This window comes from Schistocerca cancellata, chromosome 2 (assembly GCF_023864275.1).
Source record: "Schistocerca cancellata isolate TAMUIC-IGC-003103 chromosome 2, iqSchCanc2.1, whole genome shotgun sequence".
Lineage (NCBI taxonomy): Eukaryota > Metazoa > Arthropoda > Insecta > Orthoptera > Acrididae > Schistocerca > Schistocerca cancellata.
In genome coordinates this window covers 1,084,459,398-1,084,482,796 of record NC_064627.1, presented here as the reverse complement: position 1 = coordinate 1,084,482,796, position 23,399 = coordinate 1,084,459,398, and the positions used below count along the sequence as shown (strand labels likewise).

At 35.4% G+C, this 23,399-nt stretch overlaps 1 protein-coding gene across 1 annotated transcript in view; it reads right to left on the bottom strand.

Annotated features, from left to right (window-relative positions):
- Positions 1–23,399, bottom strand: part of LOC126163090 (U3 small nucleolar RNA-associated protein 14 homolog B) — an 87,659-nt gene that overhangs the window by 60,420 nt on the left and 3,840 nt on the right. The window contains exons 2-3 of the mRNA XM_049920002.1: positions 17,780–17,993; positions 1,666–1,824 (exon numbers count right to left, since the gene is read on the bottom strand). Coding sequence (XP_049775959.1) covers positions 1,666–1,824; positions 17,780–17,993 — 373 coding nt within the window. The remainder of the gene's footprint in view (positions 1–1,665; positions 1,825–17,779; positions 17,994–23,399) is intronic.

Sequence of the window (23,399 nt, the reverse complement as noted above, 5' to 3'; positions counted from 1 at the left end):
TATGATGGGTAGAAACAAGCTGAAGTAGTGACACATTTAAGAAGAAAGCTTCTGCTTAAATTCTGCTCTGGATGAACTATTGTATAGAAAATTTATATTAGTGTCGTCAGCTATAATTATATGCTCATATGTCAATTCGTGATTTCAAAGAAGACAAACCTGCTTAGCTCAGGAGGCTTTGTAGAGGATACAAACAGGCACTTCATTTGATCTCTCTGAACATATGATCCAATTGTTTATTTTCATTACTGTTGGATGCGTGTAGCACAGTAGGTGATAAATCAGGTTGTATGAAGGCCCCTACTCCACCCCCTCATCAGTTACATCCGTCGTGTCTTAGAGAGATGTAACCATCTAGATTTACTGAATTTGTGGGACTACTTGGACTGAGCCAGGTCTTCGACAGATGAATTGCAAGGATTTCTATGTTTTGAAATACATGACGGAACTTGTCAAGATGACGTGGCAGAGACTGGACATTTGTGTGTGCAGTATATAGCTTAGTCTTTTTTGGGCACGAAGCTTGCAAGGATGTCACTAGTGGATGTTGGTGATGCTGGCCCAATGAGGGTGGGGAAACAATGCATTCCAGAGCACTGCTCTAGGGAAGAGGGAGGGGAGGTATGGGAGCAGAGCTCCTAGTTAGCCTATAGAGAGGCTATAGCAATTCACACATAAAAACAATCTTAACAGGAGAGAAGAATGACTGCAATTAAAGAAGTTAGTGCTCAATAAAGTAAACAGCTCAACTCCACCCCATTACAAGCTACATACAACATGTTGACCTGATGTCATTATCATAGGCAGTGGTCTGACAATGTCTCCGATGATGCCTCCAGCTTTCAGAGATGCAATGTTAGGCTGAGAAATATGTCTTGAACCATGGTTTAAAGGCGGTTGGTCTGTATTTTTTTTTTTTAAACCTTCTTTCTTAGAAATTACAGAACATGTTTCTATTATAAAAGTTGGTCAAAATACCCTCATCACTCCCATCTGTCTTTCTCATTTTTAAATGTGTTAAGTAACTATTGGATACTTACCAGTTGTCATGAGATTATAAATCTACAAAAACACATTTTGAGACACAACATTAAAAAAAAAAAAAATCAAAAGCTGTTATAGTAATTTTCACAGATGGCAATGGTATCCTAGTGGGCAACACACTCAAAGCAAATAACTTAAAAATATGTGTGTTAATCAGAATTTATATTTCTGTCTCACTCTTTATGCATCTTCTCATTATCTTCAGTTTCAACATTTTGTTGACAGAGAACCAGCAACTTTATTAAATTGCTTGAAGTATTTATTAATGATTCTGTCAACCTTACAGGTCCATTTCAAGCCTGGCCCACTGAGGCTGCTACGACAGTACCTGATCTTAATATTAAACATTAAAGTGGTAACATATCCTTTATAAATGTTTGCAGAATGAATGCCACAATCCACACACGCCTCTTACCAACTCAAAATCAAACTCAGTTTGAGGTAGGTTTGAAACTAGTCACCAAATATAAATACTACATCTGTTGACAGAATCATTAATAAACACTTCAAGGAATTTACAATATCTATTATCTAATTGAAATTTTAATAAATCTCTTATACATTATCTCCTTGGGTATATATACAACAAACACAACAAGAATGTACAATAATACAACTCACCTCAAATCTTTTAAGAAAGTCTTTTGTTGTGTCTAAGGTTATGGAACCTTTGGGAATAAGTGGATATATTAAATTCTCTGCAACTCTGTTTCTGTCAACAACTGCATTCCAGCGATTCAGCTGCTGCTTTACATTCGTGAAACCAACCACTCGTTTTATCTACAAAATACAAGTGAATTATTTAAAACTCTTAGGTCAATTTCAGATGTTGAGATGATATAATTTATTTCACAGCACAGTATATTAAGTGTTTAACACATAATATTCATGGAATATGAATGATATTGTCTTCATTAAACTTAAAAGCTTGTAATATTTAAGGTAAGATGACTGTCAACAAGTCAAAAAATTAAATTGTACATTTAGATTATGAATTGAGCGATTAAAAATACAATAGAAACTGCATTTTTCAACTTTGGTCTTGGATAAAATGTTCTCGGTTAACTTGCTGTGTCAAATCCAGATAAAATCTCAAGCTTTCAGTGACTGCCACCATAATCACCAACAGGGGCTAAGTCTGAATTACTTCTGATGACGACGATCAAGGCATTCACCAAAAGCTTGTGTTTTTATCTGAATTTGAAAGAAAGTTAACCAAGAACTTTTTATCCTGAGCTTTTCTCATGAAAGACTTCACAGCCAAACTGTGGTCTGCTTCTTACTATGTAAAAAATTTCTCACTGATCAACATACACGGCTGTAAACCAATGTATCATGGCTCTTTAGCTGAACTCACACTTGTAAAATACAATGTCGTAAGTGTAAGTTCTAAACCTGTGTCAACATTTAACATAGTGTGGGCCATTATCCACAAAATTAGAACTAAGGCAAAAAAGACACAAATGTTGTTGTGGTCTACAGTCCGAAGACTGCTTTGATTCAGTTCTCCACACTCAACCACCCTGTGTAAGCTTCGTCACTTCAAAATAACTACATCAACCTTCACCCATATGAATCTGCTTACTGTTCCCTTGGTCTTCCTCTACAGTTTTAAACCCCCCTCCTGCCCCCCACCCCCACCACTCACACACACACACACTTATTGACAATTTCTTGACTTCTCAAAATGTGTCCTAACAACCACTCTTTTCTTTTAGTCAAACTGTGTCATTTCAATTCAGTACTCGCTCATTACTTACATGGTCTATCCATCTAACAGTTAACATTCTTCCGTAACACCACATTTGAGAAGCGTCTATTCTCTTCTAATCTGAATTGCTTATTGTTCATGTTGCAGTTTCTTACAAGGCTACGCTCCAAACAAAACAAAAGACTTCCAAAGACTTAAATTTATATTCAGTGTTAGTAATTTCACCTTTTTAAGAAATGCTCTCCTTTCTACAGTTGGTCTGATTTTTATAGCCTCTCTACTTTGACTATCATCTGGCACTTTCAGTGTCTCATTTAACCTAATCCCAGCAGTGCTGCTTGATTTAATCCGACTTCATTCCATTATCCTTGTTTTCATTTTATTGATGCATATTTTATACCCTGTCTTCAAGACACTATCCATTCCATTCAACTGCTCTTCCCAGTCCTTTGCTGTCTCTGACAGAATTACAATGCCACTGGCAAGCCTCAAAGTTTTTATTTATTCTCCCAGAATTTTTCCTTTCCCAAATTTCTCCTTTGTTTCCTTTGCTGCTTGCTCAATGTAGATTCTGAATAACAATGGGGACAGGATACAACCCTGACACACTCCATTCTCAATTACTGCTTCCCTTTCATCTCCAACTTTTATACCTGCAGTCTGGTTTCACTATAAGTTGCATATAACTCTTTGCTCCCTATATCTTATCTCTGCTTCCTTCACAGTTTCAAAAGGCGTTTTCCGGTCAACATCGTCAAAAGCTTTCACTAAGCCTACAAATGCTATGAACGTGAGTTTGACTTTCTTCAGCTTATCTTCTAAGATAAGTCATAAGGTCAGTATTGCCTTGCATGCTCCTATCTCTCTCTGGAACAAAAAAGTGACGTTCTCCAAGGTTGGTTTCTTCTAGTTTTTCCATTCTTTGATAAATAATTTGCGTCAGTATTTACAACCATAACTTATTAAACTGATAGTTTGGTTCACTCCTGTCAACATATTTTCTTTGGAACTGGAATTATTACACTCTTCCCGAAGTCTGAGAGTTTGCCTGTCCCATATATCTTGCAAATCAGGTAGAACAGATTAGTCATGGCTGGCTCTCCTATGGATCTTAATAATTCTGAGGGAATGCCATCTTCTGAGAATTTTGATGTAGTGTGTACTAATGATTTCTTCTCTTGGTCGAAAACAGTGTTATTGATGCATGTAAAACAGGTAATACCTGTATTGGACCTGAATTATATGGTATTTTTTTATGTAGATGTGAATGAGAGCTATGAAATGACTGAGGTTGGTAAGTCTGAGACTGGTAGCTTATTACAAATGAATGTAGGTGAGGTATGTGACTTTTTGATAGTGATGGGACTTGTGTTGTTAGTGATGTTATTAATGAAGTAGTTTTGGAAGAATATTATGATGATGATGATGATGATGATGATGATCAGGTTTTTGTGAAATTTAAGAATAATGAAGTTTCAGAGTTATTTGTGAATACAGGTAAGGTAAGTGATGTTTGTGATGATGTAAGTGAGAGTCATGGAATACCAGTCCAGTCAAAGCAGTTTTTCATTAATGCCATGCAGAGTAATGATCCAAGCAGTAACGATGAGTTATCTGTAAGCCTAGAGAATAAAGGAGAAATTTTTTTGAAATTTGTCTGGGACCATATTGCTGATAACATAGATAAATTTGCATTCTGGAATAAGTTAACTGTGGTTAGTCAAAATCAGTATCCAAATTGGTGGAATGAAGTGAAAGAGGATCTAAGTAGGAAATGTAATTTTGACAGTACAGTGTTTTGTGTTCCTTCTGTAGTAAGTGATGTTAGTTGTGCTATGGAACCCATTCAGTGTGCTCAATCTTTACCTGTCAACACATGTAACCAAAGTAATGCAATGGTACCAGTAAAATTGATAAAACCTTGCAAAAACAGTGTAGATGTAGCATTTGATGAAATTGAAAGTGATCTTTTACATGAAGTGTCTAATAACAGAGATGATGATTCAGATTTTGGATGTCCTCACATTAGGATTAAGATTGATCAGTGGGAAGGGAACTGTTTGACTGATACAGGTAGCCCAATTTGTTGTACAGCTGAACAATTTAGACACAAAATCCAGTATGGTAAGAATTTTGTGGAAGTGCCCATTGTAGGTGTAAAGATAAGAGGAGCTTTAGGTAAGCAAAGCAAATTGGTAAAATCTCAAGTACTTTTAACGTTTAGTATAGAAAGCAAAATCTTTGAATATGGATGTTTAGTGATCCCTAGTCTGGAAGAAAATATAATTCTCAGTACGGGTTGGACAGCGAAAGTTGTGGCTTGTTTTGGATGGAATGCTAAAGAATTGATTATTTTGGAACCTAAAAGTAATACTTATGTGGAAACTAATTTCTGTATCTTAAACTGTGGGAAAAGTTGTAACTATTTGCTAAACATTGTGAACCATGGTGAGTACCAGGTGTTTGATGGTGATACAGATTTTAATGGGATTGAGGATCCATATTTTGAAAGTGCAGTGGATTCTAAAGCAAGGGAAGCTACGACTCTTAATGATATACAAGAGGAACAACTTAGAAATTTGTTTAGTGAAAAACCAGGGAGAGTAAAAGGCTATCAGTACGTGCTTTACCTTAAAGATAATCAACCTTTCTTTCTCAATCCATATAGTATACCATTTCCAAAAGGAAAGATGTAGAGAAAAAAATTTTGAAAATGGAAACATGGAATGTAATAGAGAGAAGTACGAGTGTTTACAATAATCCTTTAGTTGTGGTAAGTAAGAGAAATGGTGGAGTGAGAATTGTTTTGAACTCTAGACATCTTAATAAATTTCTTATCAGAGGGAATGATCATCCTGAGAACATGTACATGCTGTTACACAAATTTGATTATGTAAAATACATGAGTAGTTTGGACTTGACCTCTGATTTCACCAGATTCCACTTGAAATTAATTTTAGAAAGTATACAGCATTTTTGTATGGAGGTACGTATTTTCAATATTGTGTGGTGCCATTTGGGTTAAATGTATGTGTAGCTGAATTCGTAAGACCTCTGGATTCTGGTCACAGAAAAGACTTGGGAACAACATTTGAATCTGTTAAGAGATGTGTTTTCAAAATTATAATCAGGAGGGATGACTTTGAAAATAGGTAAGTGTGAAATTGGTGTGGAAGAAGTTAAATTTTTAGGAAATGTTATATCTGAAAAAGGAATTGCACCTGATAAAGAGAAACTTGATGCTATTACTAATTTTCCTCCTCCTCGCAATAAAAAAGGGCTTCAATCATTCTTTTGGGTTAACTGGACTTTATAGAAAATTTTGTAGCAGCCAAGCCTTAAATGCTCCATATTTGTGTGAACTTTTGAAGAAGAATACTGTTTGGGATTGGAATCTGGAGTGTCAAGATGCTTTCGATGAGATGAAACAACAGTTGCGTCAAAGTCAGATTCTGTTCAGACCAGATTTGTGTTTTCCTTTTTGTATTATAACAGACAGTAGTGATGTTGGATTGGGTGCTCATGTATTTCAGGAGGTTGAAGTTGATGGTGTTGTTGAACAAAGATCTCTTGCATTTGCTAGTAGAGTATTGCAGAAACATGAAAAGACATACACTGTTACTGAGAAAGAACTTTTGGCTGTGTATTGGGCATTCAACAAATTTAAAAATTATTTACTATGTCACAAAGTCATCGTCAATACTGATCACAAAGCATTATGTCACCTTCAGGTGTGTAAGCTGTACCATAACAGAATAACTCATTGGGCCTTGTTTTTACAGCAATTCAGTTATGAAATCAGATACATTAAGGGCACAGATGATGTAGTTGCTGATGCTTTATCTAGGCTACCTTTAGGAGCTGAATTATCCAACAACTTTGGAGAAAGAGAAAGGGAGTTTAAAATTATGTACTTGAAAGGTGTGAAAGAGGAAAAAGAGATCTTTAAAATTTGCAAAGAATTCTGTAAGTATCAAAATCATGATCAAAATTGGAAATTGGTTAAGAGCCTGTTGGTAAGAAAGGAGGAGAAGGGGACACAAGAGTATTTTATTCAGGAGACATAAGACTGACTCAGAGGATTGTAAACTATGTTAGCCGGTACAGTGTATTGATACTTTAATTACTTATACACATGAGAGTTTTGGTCATTGTGGAACAACCAAATGCACACAAAAGATTCAGGAAAACATCTATTTTAATAATATAGGAAGAAGAGTCAAGAAGAAGATTGCCAGCTGTGACAGATGTCAAAGAGTGAAGATAAGTAACCAAACAAGTAGAGGCCAAATGCAAAACATATTGCCTGATAGTAACCTTGATCTCGTGTCTATTGATGTTTATAGACCTTTACCTAAGTCTGCATGGAGAGCTGCATCAAATCAGTCTCAGGACTAAAAACCGCAACAACAACATACCTAAGTCTAAGAATGGATTTTGTTATCAAACCACGGTTTGTGTATTTTTTAAGTTCGTAAAGTTGTTTCCTCTCAAGAAAGCTCTCAGTAAGCAAATCATCTCTACATTTGAAAACATATATTTTTATCAGGTGGGTATTACTAAAATAATTTTATCTGATAATGGTTCTCAGTTTACAGCACAAGCTTGGAAAGATTTTGTTGATCACACAAAAATAAAGCATATTCTAACCTCAATGTGCCATCCTTTGAGTAACCCTGCAGAAAGATATATGAGAGAGATTGAAAGTCTGTTTAGAACATACTGTAGTAAGAATCTTAGCAGATGGGTAGATCATGTCAGTGACTTTGAGGATATTATGAACAGTTGACAACATTCTTCAACAGGTTTTTCACCATTTGAAATCATGTTTAATCATAGACCAGCTAACTTTATTTCTAAAAATTTTGAGTTTCCAGCATGTAAAATTCTATCTTCACAAGAGAGGGAAGTGTGTGTTAAGGAGATGATGAAAAAACAGGGGAATGGGAGAAAGCAGAGACATGGTGGTAAAAGTAGATTTTCTAAGTTTAAAGTAGGAGATCTTGTGTTGGTGAAAGCCAAAGAGAAATATAAAGTGTTGACATGTGAGATAATTTTTTTTTTTCGATATTTATATTGGACCATTCGAAATTCTTGAAAATCCACATCCTAGTGCATACATACTTGTGTAATCTAAGAAGTTGTTTGGATTATGCAATATCACTGAACAGAAAGCACATAGACATTATTCATCAGTATCTAAATTTTGTTTGTTTGTTCTTTTTTCCATTGTCAAGAATTTAATATGTAAGATGTTGTGATTTTTAAAGTTTTGTCTTATCTATTGACTGGGTTAAAATCTATGATACACTATGTAATTATGTTCTGCAATAGATTTGTGCTTTAGAATTTAATACATAATTGCCATGAGGCTAAATGAGTAGATCCTTTTACAGTTTTGAAATGGGACAATAATCATAATTTGTACTGCAAAAATTAGGAACATTACCTTAGTATATCTGTGTGTATCACCTAGTGATTTCATTTCTTTTTTACTCATTTTAACTTTATTAATGTTTCTAATGTGAACGCTTTTTAATCTCAACTGATGTAAATCTCATATAACCGACTATGTAAAATGAAGATGGAGAGCATATCTTGTGTGATGTGTAGGAGGTATTGAACAACATATTTAGTACACAAGCCAATGTTTCAGGATTTGATGTGAATGCTAGACAGGAAGTTACCTATATGTTGGAGCATGTGATGATAACTCTAAGGAGGAAGCTAAAAGATGTGGGTAGATTCATCCCCCACACTGCTGTATGGCTGAACCCTGCTAGACCAGTCATCTTGCAAGAGATAGTGGGTGCTGAGTAACGTACTTGAGCATCTGTCGACTGGAATGTGTGTTGTACCTGATATTTGTGAATTGTTAACCAAGACTGCTAAAGACAGTGTTACTCAGCGTAAATGCATTATTTTAACCGGGGGATTCACTCTCCAACCATTATGTAACTTTAAATCAGTATGTATTTTTTTTAACTGTAAATGCATTTTCTAGGTCTTTGTGTACGTAGGTCATTGTGGAAGACATTTACTAGTATGTACAATATAAAAAGATGTATACATGTCTGCTTTCATACTCTGATTTTGATTGTCAAGCTACTGGATCGTGTCATCATACAAAGATAACTATGACTGTTTACCTGAATATATCCTGAGTATTGCAATATTGTTTTTAACTGGATCTTGAGTTGTGGACAGACTCATGCTTAGCTCTGTTTTGGGTACACCTAGTCATCACGACTCTGTGTGTGTGTGTGTGTGTGTGTGTTAGTAATTTTGTTGTGTCGAAATATTTTTTGATGGTTTGTACCTGGTGTGGTTTGGATTCATGGATTGGCCCCACATTGGTAACTCAGGCCCTAGTATTTTTCCATTATTTTGTTCTTTCTTGAGTCAACATATCCTTGGATACTATGGTTTATAAGACTGATTGATTTCTACTCATGGTCGAGTATATTCTTCTGGTTTGTACCAGTCATTGTGTTTTTTTTTCATCATACACTTAGACTCTGAAATTTTTTCTCTCCTCTTTTGAAGATTTGATTGTATAGATCATAGCTTAAAGTTTATAAATTCTAGTCATTTGCATTGTTTCTGAAATTATTTCTATAGTTTAGTGGTGTAATGTTGCAGTTTTGACCTAGCATTATTTGTCTTGTGACAGTATGTTCCACAGATCTGAAAATCTGAGTGCCATATCCTGATATAGGTATAGATTATGATTTTTATAGCAGATATTTTTTTCATGTTCTCTATAAAATGTTATGTATCAGATACTTCTATACATCCATCTGCTATCCTGTGCATCATTTTGTACACCGTTTGGCAAACCTTATAGTCTGTAACAAAATATTGTAAAAACCCTGTTTCCAAATTTTTTGAGGGGATATTGTAATGAATCATCCTCCTCTAACATTTCCTTTTTTTTATAGAGATAACCGATACCACCTCCCCCATGAACCATGGACCTTGCTGTTGGTGGGGAGGCTTGCGAACCTCAGCGATACAGATAGTCATATCGTAGGTGCAACCACAACGGAGGGGTATCTGTTGAGAGGCCAGACAAATGTGTGGTTCCTGAAGAGGGCAGAAGCCTTTTCAGTAGTTGCAGGGGCAACAGTCTGGATGATTGACTGATCTGGCCTCGTAACACTAACCAAAACAGCCTTGCTGTGCTGGTACGGCGAATGGCTGAAAGCATGCAACTTTACTGTATGGTTAAATGACGATCGTGTCCTCTTGGGTAAAATATTCCGGAGGTAAAATTGTCCCCCATTCGGAACTCCGGGCGGGGACTACTCAGGAGGATGTCATTATCAGGAAAAAGAAAACTGGCGTTCTACGGATTGGAGCCTGGAATGTCAGACCCCTTAATCGGGTAGGTAGGTTAGAAAATTTAAAAAGGGAAATGGATAGGTTAAAGTTAGATATAGTGGGAATTAGTGAAGTTTGGTGGCAGGAGGAACAAGACTTCTGGTGAGGTGAATACAGGGTTATAAATACAAAATCAAACAGAGGTAATGGAGGAGAAGGTTTAATAATGTATAAAAAATAGGAGTGCGAGTAACCTACTACAAACAGCAGAATGAATGCATTATTGTGGCCAAAATAGACACGAAGCCCACGCCTACCACAGTAGTACAAGTTTGTATGCCAACCAGCTCAGCAGATGATGAAGAGATTGATGAAATGTATGATGGCATAAAACAAATTATTCAGACAGTGAAGGGAGATGAAAATTTAATAGTCATGGGTGACTGGAATTCGATAGTAGGATAAGGAAGAAAAGGAAACTTAGTAGGCGACTATGGAATGGGGTTAAGAAATGAAAGAGGAAGCCACCTGGTAGAATTTTGCACTGAGCATAACTTAATCATAGCTAATACTTGGTTCAAGAATCGTGAAAGAAGGTTGTATACATGTAAGAGGCCTGGAGATACTGGAAGGTTTCAGATAGATTATATAATGGTAAGACAGAGATTTAGGAACCAGGTTTTAAATTGCAAGACATTTCCAGGAGCAGATGTGGACTCTGACCACAATCAGTTGGTTATGAACTGTAGATTAAAACTGAAGAAACTGCGAAAAGGTTGGAATTTAAGGAGATGGGACCTGGATAAATGGACAGAACCAGAGATTAGAGGTTGCAGAGAGTTTCAGGGAGAGCATTAGGGAACGAGTGACAGGAATGGGGAAAAGAAATACAGTAGAAGAATGGGTAGCTTTGAGGGATGAAATAGTGAAAACAGCAGAGGATCAAGTAGGTAAAAAGACGAGGGCTAGTAGAGATCGTTGGGTAACAGAAGATATATTGAATTTCATTGATGAAAGGAGAAAATTTAAAAAAGCAGTAAATGAAGCAGGCAAAAAGGAATACAAATGTCTCAAAAATGAGATCGACAGGAAGTGCAAGGTGGCTAAGCAGGGATAGCTAGAGGACAAATGTAAGGATGTAGAGGCATATTTCACTAGGGGTCAGATAGATACTGCCCACAGGAAAATTAAAGAGACCTTTGGAGAAAAGAGAACCACTTGCATAAATATCAAGAGCTCAGATGGAAACCCAGTTCTAAGCAAAAAAAGGGAAAGGTGGAAGGAGTATATAAAAGGTCTATACAATGGCGATGTACTTGAGGACAATATTATGGAAATGGAAGAGGATGTAGATGAAGATGAAATGGGAGATGTGATACTGCGTGAAGAGTCTGACAGAGCACTGAAAGACTTAAGTCGAAACAAGGCCCTGAGAGTAGACAACATTCCATTACACTTCTGACAGCCTTGGGAGAGCCAACCCTGACAAAACTCTACCATCTGGTGAGCAAAATGTACGAGACAGACGAAATACTCTCAGACTTCAAGAGGCATTTGTAGATTTAGAGAAAGCTTTTGACAATGTTGACTGGAATACTCTCTTTCAAATTCTGAAGGTGGCAGGGGTAAAATACAGGGAGCATAAGACTTTACAATTTGTACAGAAACCAGGTGGCAGTTATAAGAGTCGAGGGGCATGAAAGGGAAGCAGTGGTTGAGAAAGGAGTGAGACAGGGCTGCAGCCTATCCCCAATGTTATTCAAATTGTATACTGAGCAAGCAGTAAAGGAAACAAAAGAAAAATTCGGAGTACGAATTAAAATCCATGGAGAAGAACTAAAAATTTTGAGGTTCACCAATGACATTGTAATTCTATCAGAGACAGCAAAGGACCTGGAAGAGCAGTTCAATGGAATGGACAGTGTCTTGAAAGGAGGATAGAAGATGAATATCAACAAAAGTAAAACGAGGATAATGGAATGTAGTTGGGGATTTAGATTAGGAAATGAGTCACTAAATGAGTTTTGCTATTAGGGGAGCAAAATAACTGATGATGGTCGAAGTAGAGAGGATGTAAAATGTAGACTGGCAATGGCAAGGAAAGTGTTTCTAATGAAGGGAAATTTGTTAACATCAAGTACAGATTTAAGTGTGAGGAAGTTGTTTCTGAAAGTATTCGTATGGAGTGTAGCCATGTATGGAAGTGAAACATGGACAATAAATAGTTTGGATAAGAGGAGAATAGAAGCTTTCAAAATGTGGTGCTACAAAAGAATGCTGAAGATTACATGGGTAGATCACATAACTAATGAGGAGGTATTGAATAGAATTAAGGAGAAGAGAAATTTGTGGCACAACTTGACTAGAAGAAGGGATCAGTAAGTAGGACATCTTCTGAGCCATCAAGGGATCACCAATTTAGTACTGGAGGGCACCATGGAGGGTAAAAATTATAGAGGGAGACCAAGAGATGAATACACTACGCAGATTCAGAAGGATGTAGGTTGCAGTACGTACTGGGAGATAAAGAAGCTTGCACAGGATAGAGTAGCATGGAGAGCTGCATCAAACCAGTCTCAGGACTGAATACCACAACAACAACAACAATGACAACAACTAATACCTTGTATAATCTTGAATCTCGCATAGGTTAAAATTATTTCAACTGTTTAATTAAGTGAATTCATATAATTTTGTATTATATTTCAGGCTAAAATGTATAAAAAAGAAATTAATTTGTTACAATCAATATGTACTAACAGTTAAAATTACTCTTCTTTTAAAAAAATATATGAAATTACAAAATTTCTGGCATACTTAAAATTCATATTATTAATTGTGCAACCTAATGCTAATTATTAAATTTGTTTCTGGATTTATTTATGAAATAATGACATAATTTGGTAAAGATTTTTCTCCTCTCAAGAAAGTTTGTAAACTCTATGGAAATTGAGAGTACTGCAGAATCTAAGGTAGTGGTGGGCATGCCTCTGACGGAAATGCACACATTTTGCTAAACTTGTCAACAACAATGTAATTATTGCTTTTCTGAATGTGGAAATTGTAAAGTCAGTGTGATTTAGAAGAATGAAATAAAATCAAAAAGAATATTCATAGCAACGGGCAACTCTGTAATAGTTGTTTTCATCAGCAAGAACCTAATTATTTGCGACAACATATAAAAGTTTTGGTGCTGAATACAACTATTTGTGAAAATGTATATCTGTGAAAAAATGCGTCATACCTCAGCCTTTGAGGTTTCTGTAAGTAGAAGCAAAGTTGAAATAAAGTTGCTTATAGAAATAATTGAAGTAATAAAGCAAGGTTTGTACCTGTTTTACCCTTCAGGCCTCATTTCAGAGTAATATGATGGTATAAAGTAAAAGTAATGAAATCATTAATACGTATTTTGTCTTGTTATATTATTAAATATATGGTTGTCTATAAGGTTATGGTGCAGTACTGCAGAGTGTTATTCGTTAGAGTTATTTTCTACTAAGCAAAGCAGTTGTATATCTGTTGTTCAATGAAATGATAAAGTATAATGAATGGGTAATGACGACGTGGAGTATAAGAATAATGATGCATCAACAGTCAGTGAAGTAATAATGTAGTAGTGACGAGAAATGTGTTAGGTAATGGACCAATGGTTAAGAAGCCTGACTTCGCAGTAGATTGATTATGGTGAATCCATTCCTCTAGCTAACAGTGTTTATAGAGAAAGTAAATAATGGGATTAACAGCCAGAAGTAAGTACGGAAACCTAACAGTGTACAGTTTCATACAGTTTGTATAGTGGAAAATCTTTATGAGTTAGACAACAAGTAGTTATTTTGTACGCAATATATACACTGTAAATGAAAAGCTGAATAATATAGTAAAATTTTGATGAGGTACTAATAATGTACTGTCACATATCCAGTTTTCTTGCTGTTAGTAGTTGCTATTTATGTCCCGGCTCAGAATGATGATGAGAAAGAAACCAGATTTTTCTAATTAAGTGACAATATTTAAAAAGTGGCAGGGACTTGAGTATGCTGAGCAGATTTGACATTATAGAGATAGAAATTAAGAGAAACACTAAGCAGCATTCTGCAAATTTGACTGGAAACTTCACCTTTGAGATCAGTAAAGTGAGATAGTAATTTGGGTTAAAGTACATACTAACATGAAGCAGATTCCATTCTTTTTACATTTTTTTAGATACCTGAAAAATTAATGTGTGTGTGTGTGTGTGTGTGTGTGTGTGTGTGTGTGTGTAGTTGTGCAATACATATGTAATTTAAAAATGAAACATTTTCTTATAGATTTAGTTGTGGTAACTATTGGGGTACTAAGATAGGTTTTTTTTTTCTCCTTGTACAGCAATGAAGGGTAACTACCTACAGGAATACTGGTGAAATCAGAGAACATGGGACAAACATCTGGACATGTGAAAGGCCTGGACCAATTTGCAGCTCTGTGTAACAGTGAAAAGTGTATATGCAATCAGTAAGTAGCAAAGCGGCTGGAAGATGGGAATTCCTTCCCTTTGTGTCTGCATACAGTGAAGAGTAAAAAGTGTATTGTATTTCTAAGTTAGTTTTTTCTTGCTATGTATTTTCTGATTTTCAGGGACTATGAAACAAAAACTAATTGAATGTAAGCAGACATTTAATAATGAAATATCTTCTTCTTCTTCTCCTTCTCTTCTATAGGGACTAGAAGCTCCCGTTCCAATCCCGTGTTGCCACCAAATTCTTCAGTGCTACTTCCTGCCAATTATTTACACCAATCTTGTTGCATGCCATTTTAATTTAATTTACCCATGAACTCCTGTGTCTCCCATTACATCTCTTACCACTTGACTTCTCCATTAATACTCCTGAAACCACTTGATTCTCTTCCAGTCTCATCAGATGGCCTGCCCACTGAAGTTTTCTGGAATTTATTATGCTCATTATTGTTGCGGCAGCACATGATTTTTTGTGTTGTCTTCTCTTCCAGCTTTGTGATTCATTTTCATTGTACAAGCCAGAGATTTTCCTGTAAACTCTGTTTTCAAATACTTGTACTTGGTGTTCTTCCTTTTAGTTACACTCCTTGTTTCTGCTCCATAGATAGGAATGGACTGATGATTGTGTTATATAGTTTCATTTCTATTCTCCTTGTCAGTAGCTTAGACCCTAGAAGTTTTTGTATTGTGTGATAGGCTCTATTAGCATTTTGCAGCCTCATTTTCACTTCTACGTATCTCTGATTTTGTTCATCTGTTATTGCCCCCAGAAATATAAACTGTTCAATGTTTCCGAATTTATGTCTGCTGCTTATTAGATGTGATTGTTTAATAATGAAATATGGTTTTCTTATATAGTATATGATCAATATATTTTAACTAATTTGTATTTCTATGTATTGTTGGTTTAAGATCAGTTTCGATAACCAAACATTTTTGAAGCTGAATGTGTGACATTTTTTGTAAACATTTTGTAGGAAATGTCTAGACACTGGATTACATAATCAGCTATTTGGCAATATCTGCCTATATAACTCAATGTGAGGGTGATATGAGGAGGCAGGTGGATTACTGACAATCTGTTATGTTTTTCCTACCTCAAAAATTACTTTTTTTTTTTTAAAAAAAAAATCTTCAATATAGCCATTAAGTGCACTGTAGCTAAAAAAACTCCAAATATTGATTTGGGTCTGATTCAACGTAACATTGTTATGTGTTACTTTCCTTTGGTTATTCTCAATCCATTAGTATGATTAATGTGGTTGAAATCTGTGCTAGTTACAAAGTAACAGTACGTTCAGATTTCATTATCATTGTTCATATGTAAACGTACACCCAATTACTGACTCCCTGATAAAGTAGGTAAAGAAGCTGTAGAAATAAGTAAGGTATTCACACAAACAGCAATAAAAATACGTTAGCAACACCTGCACTCTACTGATTTTGAAGTAATTAATGATTTTAGATAAAACACTGTTACTGAAATAATCATATATTTTCACAAACTAACTGAATGAAACTCCATCCACTATTCAGTTACTAAGAAATGTAAATCTTTAATTGCAATTTGTGAAAATCAGGCAAGCAAAAATACACAACTTCAGTTTAAGTATTGTAAACTTACAAAAGAGACATGCTGGAAGCCATTTTAGTTCAATCTGCAGTGAGTTATGATATGAGCAAGTTATACGTCAAAAAAAAAATAAATAAATAAATAAATAAATAAAAAATAAAAAAAAAATAATAATAAAATATTATGGATAATGCACCGCATACAATTTCGTACAAACTAAAAATTGGGAAATGTACCGCATATTATCTAAATTTTGGTTTGGGAGTTTATTCAATTATTGTTTTTAATGACTGACTGCAAACTTGTAATTATTTTCACTGACAGTGTTGAATTTCAATAATGACTAGTGCACAATATTAACAGTGTTATTCCCAACAGTAGCTGGCTGTGCACATTGTTTCTGCATTGACTCAAGTGTTAGACCTGAGGCACAGTGTCTTACGAGTTATATTCAGTGACTGCACTGAACAGTTTTTATTTATTACATTATGGTTAGGTGACTGCACTCGAGCAACATTGTAGGACATCAGTCAAGTTTAGTGTGAGGTTACTGATTTACCTGTACTGTAATTAAAACAGCATGACTCAAATTGGCTATAAACATTAGTTTATTCAGACGCCAAGGGCAATTGAAGTGTTTGAACTTCAATTTATGGTGTGGACTACATTACTGACAACAGATTATGCCCACTACCAGCTTTTCAGACACTTTTGACAGAAGTGCCGTTACTGATGATGACTGCAAAGGCAAAAATGTGTAGGCAACACTACCTCCTTAATTTCTTAACTTTCTGCAATTTCCTCAGTTTTAATCTACAGTTCACAACCAATAAATCATGGTTAGAGTCAAAAAGTTCCCCTGGGAATGTTTTACAGTTTAAATTTGCTTTCAAAACCTCTGTCTTGCCATTATGAAATCTATTCATTACTAAATCCATTGTTGTTGTGGTTGTTATCTACAGCTTATATACTATGCATTCTGTAGCGTTGACTGACTAAAGATGCCTGATTGGATGTGAAGGAGAGCCTGAAATGCATGATCTTCTCAGGTGACAAAATACATAAATAAATAAATTCACCCACAGTATGCCAAGCAAATTGCTTTTAAACTTGCACATTTTTAATAGCAAATCTATTTTATTCGTTAGAATAATTTCTCCACGGGCCCAATAAAAGTTTAACTTTGTAATAATGTGTTCCTGATAAATTTAATTTTAAGAAATATTAATAAGTGAAGTATTTTTATGAAGTCTCCTTAAAGTGCTTATGCCAAATGACTGAATCTGCTTAAAAGCAACTGAAAATGAAGATGTGTGAAGAGAATCATCTATTCCCCCACCAAATTTTCAATGTTTTTATAATCTACCCTGTATGGTCACAGATTGGGTTACTATTGACTGACAGCTGAGAGGCTGTCCTCAAAGTACCTGAGCGGACACATTCATCCATGGCAAATGCATATTATCAATGTATTGGTGGAGAGTGGTAAACGAATTTCAGAGAGATTTTGTCATTCAACACGTTACCGAGCTCACAATAATCTTATGCCTGTATATGATGTGCTAGTCACATCCCTTAAACATAATACCAAAACCAGATCTTTTGATAAATACATGAAATTAAAAGTGCTCACCTTTTCTGCTTCAAATTTTTCTAGTGGAGGTTTAAGTGGTTTTGCCTTTTGTTTCAAATTTTTTAATTTCTGTCCAATTTCCACATGGCTTGCACGTTTCTCAAGAGCTTTGGTTAACTCATTAACACCAACAGTATCATTTTCTATCTGATGTTTGCCCAAGTTGAATTCAGATATTTGGCGACTGGTTTCTTTCCTGGTTGGTGCCTTAACACTGAAATATCACAGAACGGTGTTGAGAATGTGTGTATTGGTTAAAAGAGAAACAAGGTAATTTCATGCAGAGAACATTGTAAATATGTGCCTTCTTATTAAATCTATAATGAAACTATTATTTTCATTACTACGTGTTACAGTTTCACTCAAGAAACTTAAATACATTTGAAAAATCCATACTCTCATTAGGCTCCGAAACAAATTCCAGTTGCTTCAGAGGAAACAAAACCAGGTATGCAGATCTCATAATAAGGTATATAAACATTATGTCAACAAAGTGAATAAAAGCAGTTGCCTGCCCTCGAACCAGACATCAAACTACATTTAGCTTTTCCCTTATTTTGTTTTTACTATCCACTAAACAAATTTTAGAAGATGATGATGATGGCATTATTAACCATTTACAGCAATAACTCTTCACTTCTGTATTGTCAAATTACACTTTTCATGTGAAAATAAAGTTACATGGACATCAACTCCAAAGTACATCACAGACAATGATGTCACTATCTCATGAAATACATTACTGTAGTCACTAACTTTAATCTGCACACTGGGATATGTCATCCTAAGATGTTTTTATGGAATTATGTGTGTGTGTGTGTGTGTGTGATAAAACATCCACAAGATAAAAGCTAAGAACCATACTTACAATCTGATGTTTACAAATTACTACTTACTGAAGAATGTTGTCTGCGAAACAAGCAAACACCAACAGCCGCCACAAATCAAGTAATACAAAGGCATCTTGACACACTATAGCACTAGTGCGATTTGTAAGAATGCAGAAACTTGATCTTTTGAAAACCATGTATTATGTCAACAACAGAGCCAGAAGAGTTCCACGATACAATACAGCTAAAAAGGGTTAAAAACAATAGGTGCAGTGCCATCTGTGATGTCTCTCCGCAACGGCAGAAAGGATGGCAATGCATCATTCTAACATACGCAACGGGGAGATAGTTTTAAGTACTCAGTGTGAGGCGGGAAAATATGTGATGTATTTCAAGAGCTGCAAAACCAATCAATGTTCTTTGCACATTATTTCTGGTTTGGTATTATTTTGTTCTCTTGCTTGCAGTCTTTCTGGGAGTCCAGGCAGTGAATTCCACCAAATGGAGCTTTTGGAGTGACATAGGCCTGCTGCTCCACAGTGCATTTGTAAACTGAAATTTGAAAGAACAAAGATAGGAGAATGCATTTGCTGGTAAAAGGGAAACAAGAAAATTTCATCCACGGGTGTATTAATATAGAGATGTAATAAGAGCGAATCTTTTCAAAATGCCTCTTTTTTTTTAACTGAATAGTCATTTGCATGCAGCAAAAAGAAGTTGGGAATCATTTTTTTAGTTTCCCATCCTACATGTTTACAAGCGCAAAAATGAATTCATACATCATGAAATAGCTTTATCAAGCAAATCACCACTAAAGGGAGTCACTCCTGTATAGAAGTTTTTGTTGACATTGCTGTCAAACAGAATGGTCAATGAGGAGATGGATTTAATAAAGAAGATGGTGATTTACAATTTGGTGAGAAGTAATATGAAGCAGGCAACAAAATGAGAAGGAAATAAGTGTTTGGGGGTGTCAAAAGAAGACCCTAAAACCAGATTTGTGCCCTTTTAGATAAAAGCTGTACAACTCAATACCATTAAAGATCACATTTTGCCTTGCACAGCTGTTATTTCTGATTGTTCCCACTGTATCGGTGCCTCTATGATGAAGGTTTCAATCACCTGAATTTGAGATACTGCAATAGATGCTCACACAACACAAATACTGAATGCACACTTAGGAAGGTGTTAGAAGATTGCTACATGACACAACACAATTCTGGGCACAGTTTGACAGTTATCTATTTGAATCTCTAAAGCAGACTTATTCAGGTACTTTTATGTGATTGCCACCTACATTTAAATCCAAAACAATAATATTTCTAACACTTTCATTGTTGCTTTTTCCATTTCATAAAGAATCATTATAATATTGTCACTTCTTTTACCATATCCCACAGCAAAATATTGTTGCTACATTTGCATGTGAAAGATAATGAACTTGCCATCACCACAACAAATTCATTTTTACTGAGTTTTAGGAATGAAAGTTGTCATGACAGACTGGTCTGTTGGACATCTTGACATGTAGGTTAGTTTAAAAGTATTAATTTGTTGAGAGCTGAGGCCAACAAATATTATATTTACAAGGCAGTTGGCAACATTTTCTTTTATTTATTTATTTGCTGTCCATATAACAACCAGTCTACAGACAGTGTCACAGATTTAGTTCATGTGTACATAAAGATGAAAGTTTGTAGTAAGTTTACAAAAACAAATTTATGGCTATATACATTAACAGTTTTACAGGGAGATCCTACAATGCGAAACTTTATTTTTATTTATTTATTTATTTATTCATTCATTCATGCATGCATGGATCATCTTACAATGATACAGGATTTGTCATCAGAGTACAATAAAAACAAATATAGCTCAAAAATAAACACACACATAGAACACGTAAGAACACTAAGAGAATAGCATGTATCAATCATGGCCTTGGTGAAGGAACCATCCTAGCATCTGCCTGAAGTGACTTAGGAAAATCACAGAAAACCTAAATCAGGATAGCCAAAAACAGCAAGTTCTTTCTTCGCAAACATGAGTTCAGCTTCTTAAGAACTGCACTTTCTCATTCAGATGCTCCCTTCTATTGAATAACTGCAATTCTCTATTAATAAAAAATTCAATTTAGTCTTTAAGGTATTTGAATCTTAACATCAGAAGGCAGTCTACTGTAAAAAAAATTGTCCTTACTGTATGTGAACTGCAGTCTGCCACTTCTTTATTGCCTATAATTTTGTGAATGTTTTTCCTTCTCTGTGCACTGTAGTTATGTACATTACTGTGTGTTAGATTATGATCTGGGTTTATTTTCACAAACATGATTGCCTGCAGGCTGTACATAGAGAGATGGTAAGCATTTTATAATTTTTGAAAATTTCTCTACAATGCTCTCTCTAGTTTACCTCATCTACCACCTTTATTGTCTTTTTACACAGCCTAAAAAGTTTGTCTGTGCAGACAGCTGGTACCACACACCAGAAAATGCAGATGTATCAATTGAACAGTTCAAATATTATTCAGAAAACAGTCCATAACCACAATTTGTGGATGTTTCATATTAATTTGCATACCCATTTTTCAATGTATCATGTGTCACAAATTTATTTTTATCATTGTGGAGGATATTTGGTAAATATGTGTGATTATAACCAGTGATCTTCAAATATACTACTCATTTCACATTGCTTCCTCTCACTGCTACTAAACACACCATCTATCCACTGGTCTCTCAAACTTTCAACTAGCTGCTAACACCACCTTTTGTGTTTCCAGTATGCCCTATGTCAAGTGCTGCAAATGTTGCTTCATACATTGTAAGTAGCAGCACTGTCCTTGGTCTACGGACTTACCAGTAAAAACGTTCAAGCACAAAAGCTTGAAAACGATGTTTTGTGTAGTTATAAATCATAGAATATCATGTAGCTTACCAACAGAAAAGTTAATGTTTTCAAAATGTATGATGCAAAGTATCTATCCACAAGAAACATCATCACTTACAAATGCCTGTTCCTTATCATTACAACTATTCAATTTAACTCTCTGTATCTTTGGCAGTAAAGGTTCTCCATTTTCTCAATTCTTCTCGGCTGGCTTGGTTTTTCACCTACTTTCTCCTCAATAAATATTCCCTTGAAAATACGTCTAAGGAAGTTGTTATGCCTTGATAATAATTTTCTCCTTTCAATTGCTTTTAACTGATCTCTCCATATACATATTTCTTTCACTGTGACGTAATTTCCATTTCTTGCTTTTACTTTATTTTACATATTTATTTATTAGATTGGTGCTTTAGTTCACAGTATTTTTCTGTAAGTTTAATAAACAAAACAGGTACACATAACAGAGAATTCAGTCATAAATAATATATTATCAATCAGTATTCACAACAGTCTGCAACAGCCGGAGTAACTTTTAAATTTCGCAATTTTAGAAATCCTGTGGTTTCAAGGTGAAGAACTCGTCGAGCCATGTTTGGAGTGCATTTTCGTCCAGAAAGGAAGTTTATTTAAGGTCGTTCGATAAAGAGCACAAGATCAGGTGAATACGGTGGGTGCAGAATGACTTAACATTTCAACCCTCCCCACATAGCGTTGACTGCAAATCTAGCAGAATGTGGGTGGGTATTATCATGGAAGAGAGTCACTTCACATAATTTTCCTGGTCATTGTTCTTGGATAGTATCAGCAAGACATCTCAGTTGTTGATAATAAATGTCAGCAGTGATAGTTACACCTTGGGGAAGCAATTTGTATCATACCACATCGACGTTGTTCCAACAGATGCATATCACTATCTTTTGTGGACACACACAGCTTTGTTTCGGGTGAACCATTCCAATATTTTGCTTATGAGCCGACTGGTGACAAGCAAGCAGACATACACATGTGGCCACCTGCTGATTTCTGTAATTTTGGTGTAGAGCATGTGGTACCCATACATCTGAATTTTGAACCATCCCCACAGCATGAAATGTTCCACAATGGTGGAATGATCACAGTTCATCACATTTGCCAAGTACCATTTACTGTGACATGAGTCATTGAGGATTAATGTGTTTAAACAATCTTCATCATACCCCACAGGTCTCCCAGAACTTGGAGGGTCACTAATGTCAAAACGGCATTCCTTAAAACGATAAAACCATTTTCTTTCCGTGCTCTGTCCAACTGCATTGTCCCTATGCACAGCACAAATGTTTCTGGCCACCTCTGCTGCTGTCAGCCCTATACTAAACTCAAACAGAAGAAGATGTCGTAAATGTCTGGATTCCGCGACTTTGCACTCCATTTTCCAGTGTTCACAGCTCCATTCACTATCTCCAAATAATAATAAGTAAACTTAAATAGCAACAATAAAGTACAAATAAAAAACAACAGTCCATAAATAAACTCCCAGCAATCAAAATACCAACATGCAAAAACAAAATTGCTACGAAATTATGCACCATCCTAATAGTTATAACATATGCATTGATTCTAAATGTTCATTAATCACTCGTAGCCAAATACGACAGTATAAAGGTAAGGTCTGGGCAAAATAAATTTCCTTTTCTCACCGCTTAGGTCTTTGTTTTCAATAAAACACTATTTCAGACAAAGTAGTCGAAGACAGGGTGAAACATACATTTGCACAAACTACTTTATGAGAGGAGGTCAATAACAGTAACATATCCCTAATGAACTACGTTGGCCAGATTCCTTGTGAACTCAGTTTAATATTCAGGGCTTATGATGGGATACCAGCTTCTTGTGAATTTACTAAAACTCACACTGACAACCGGT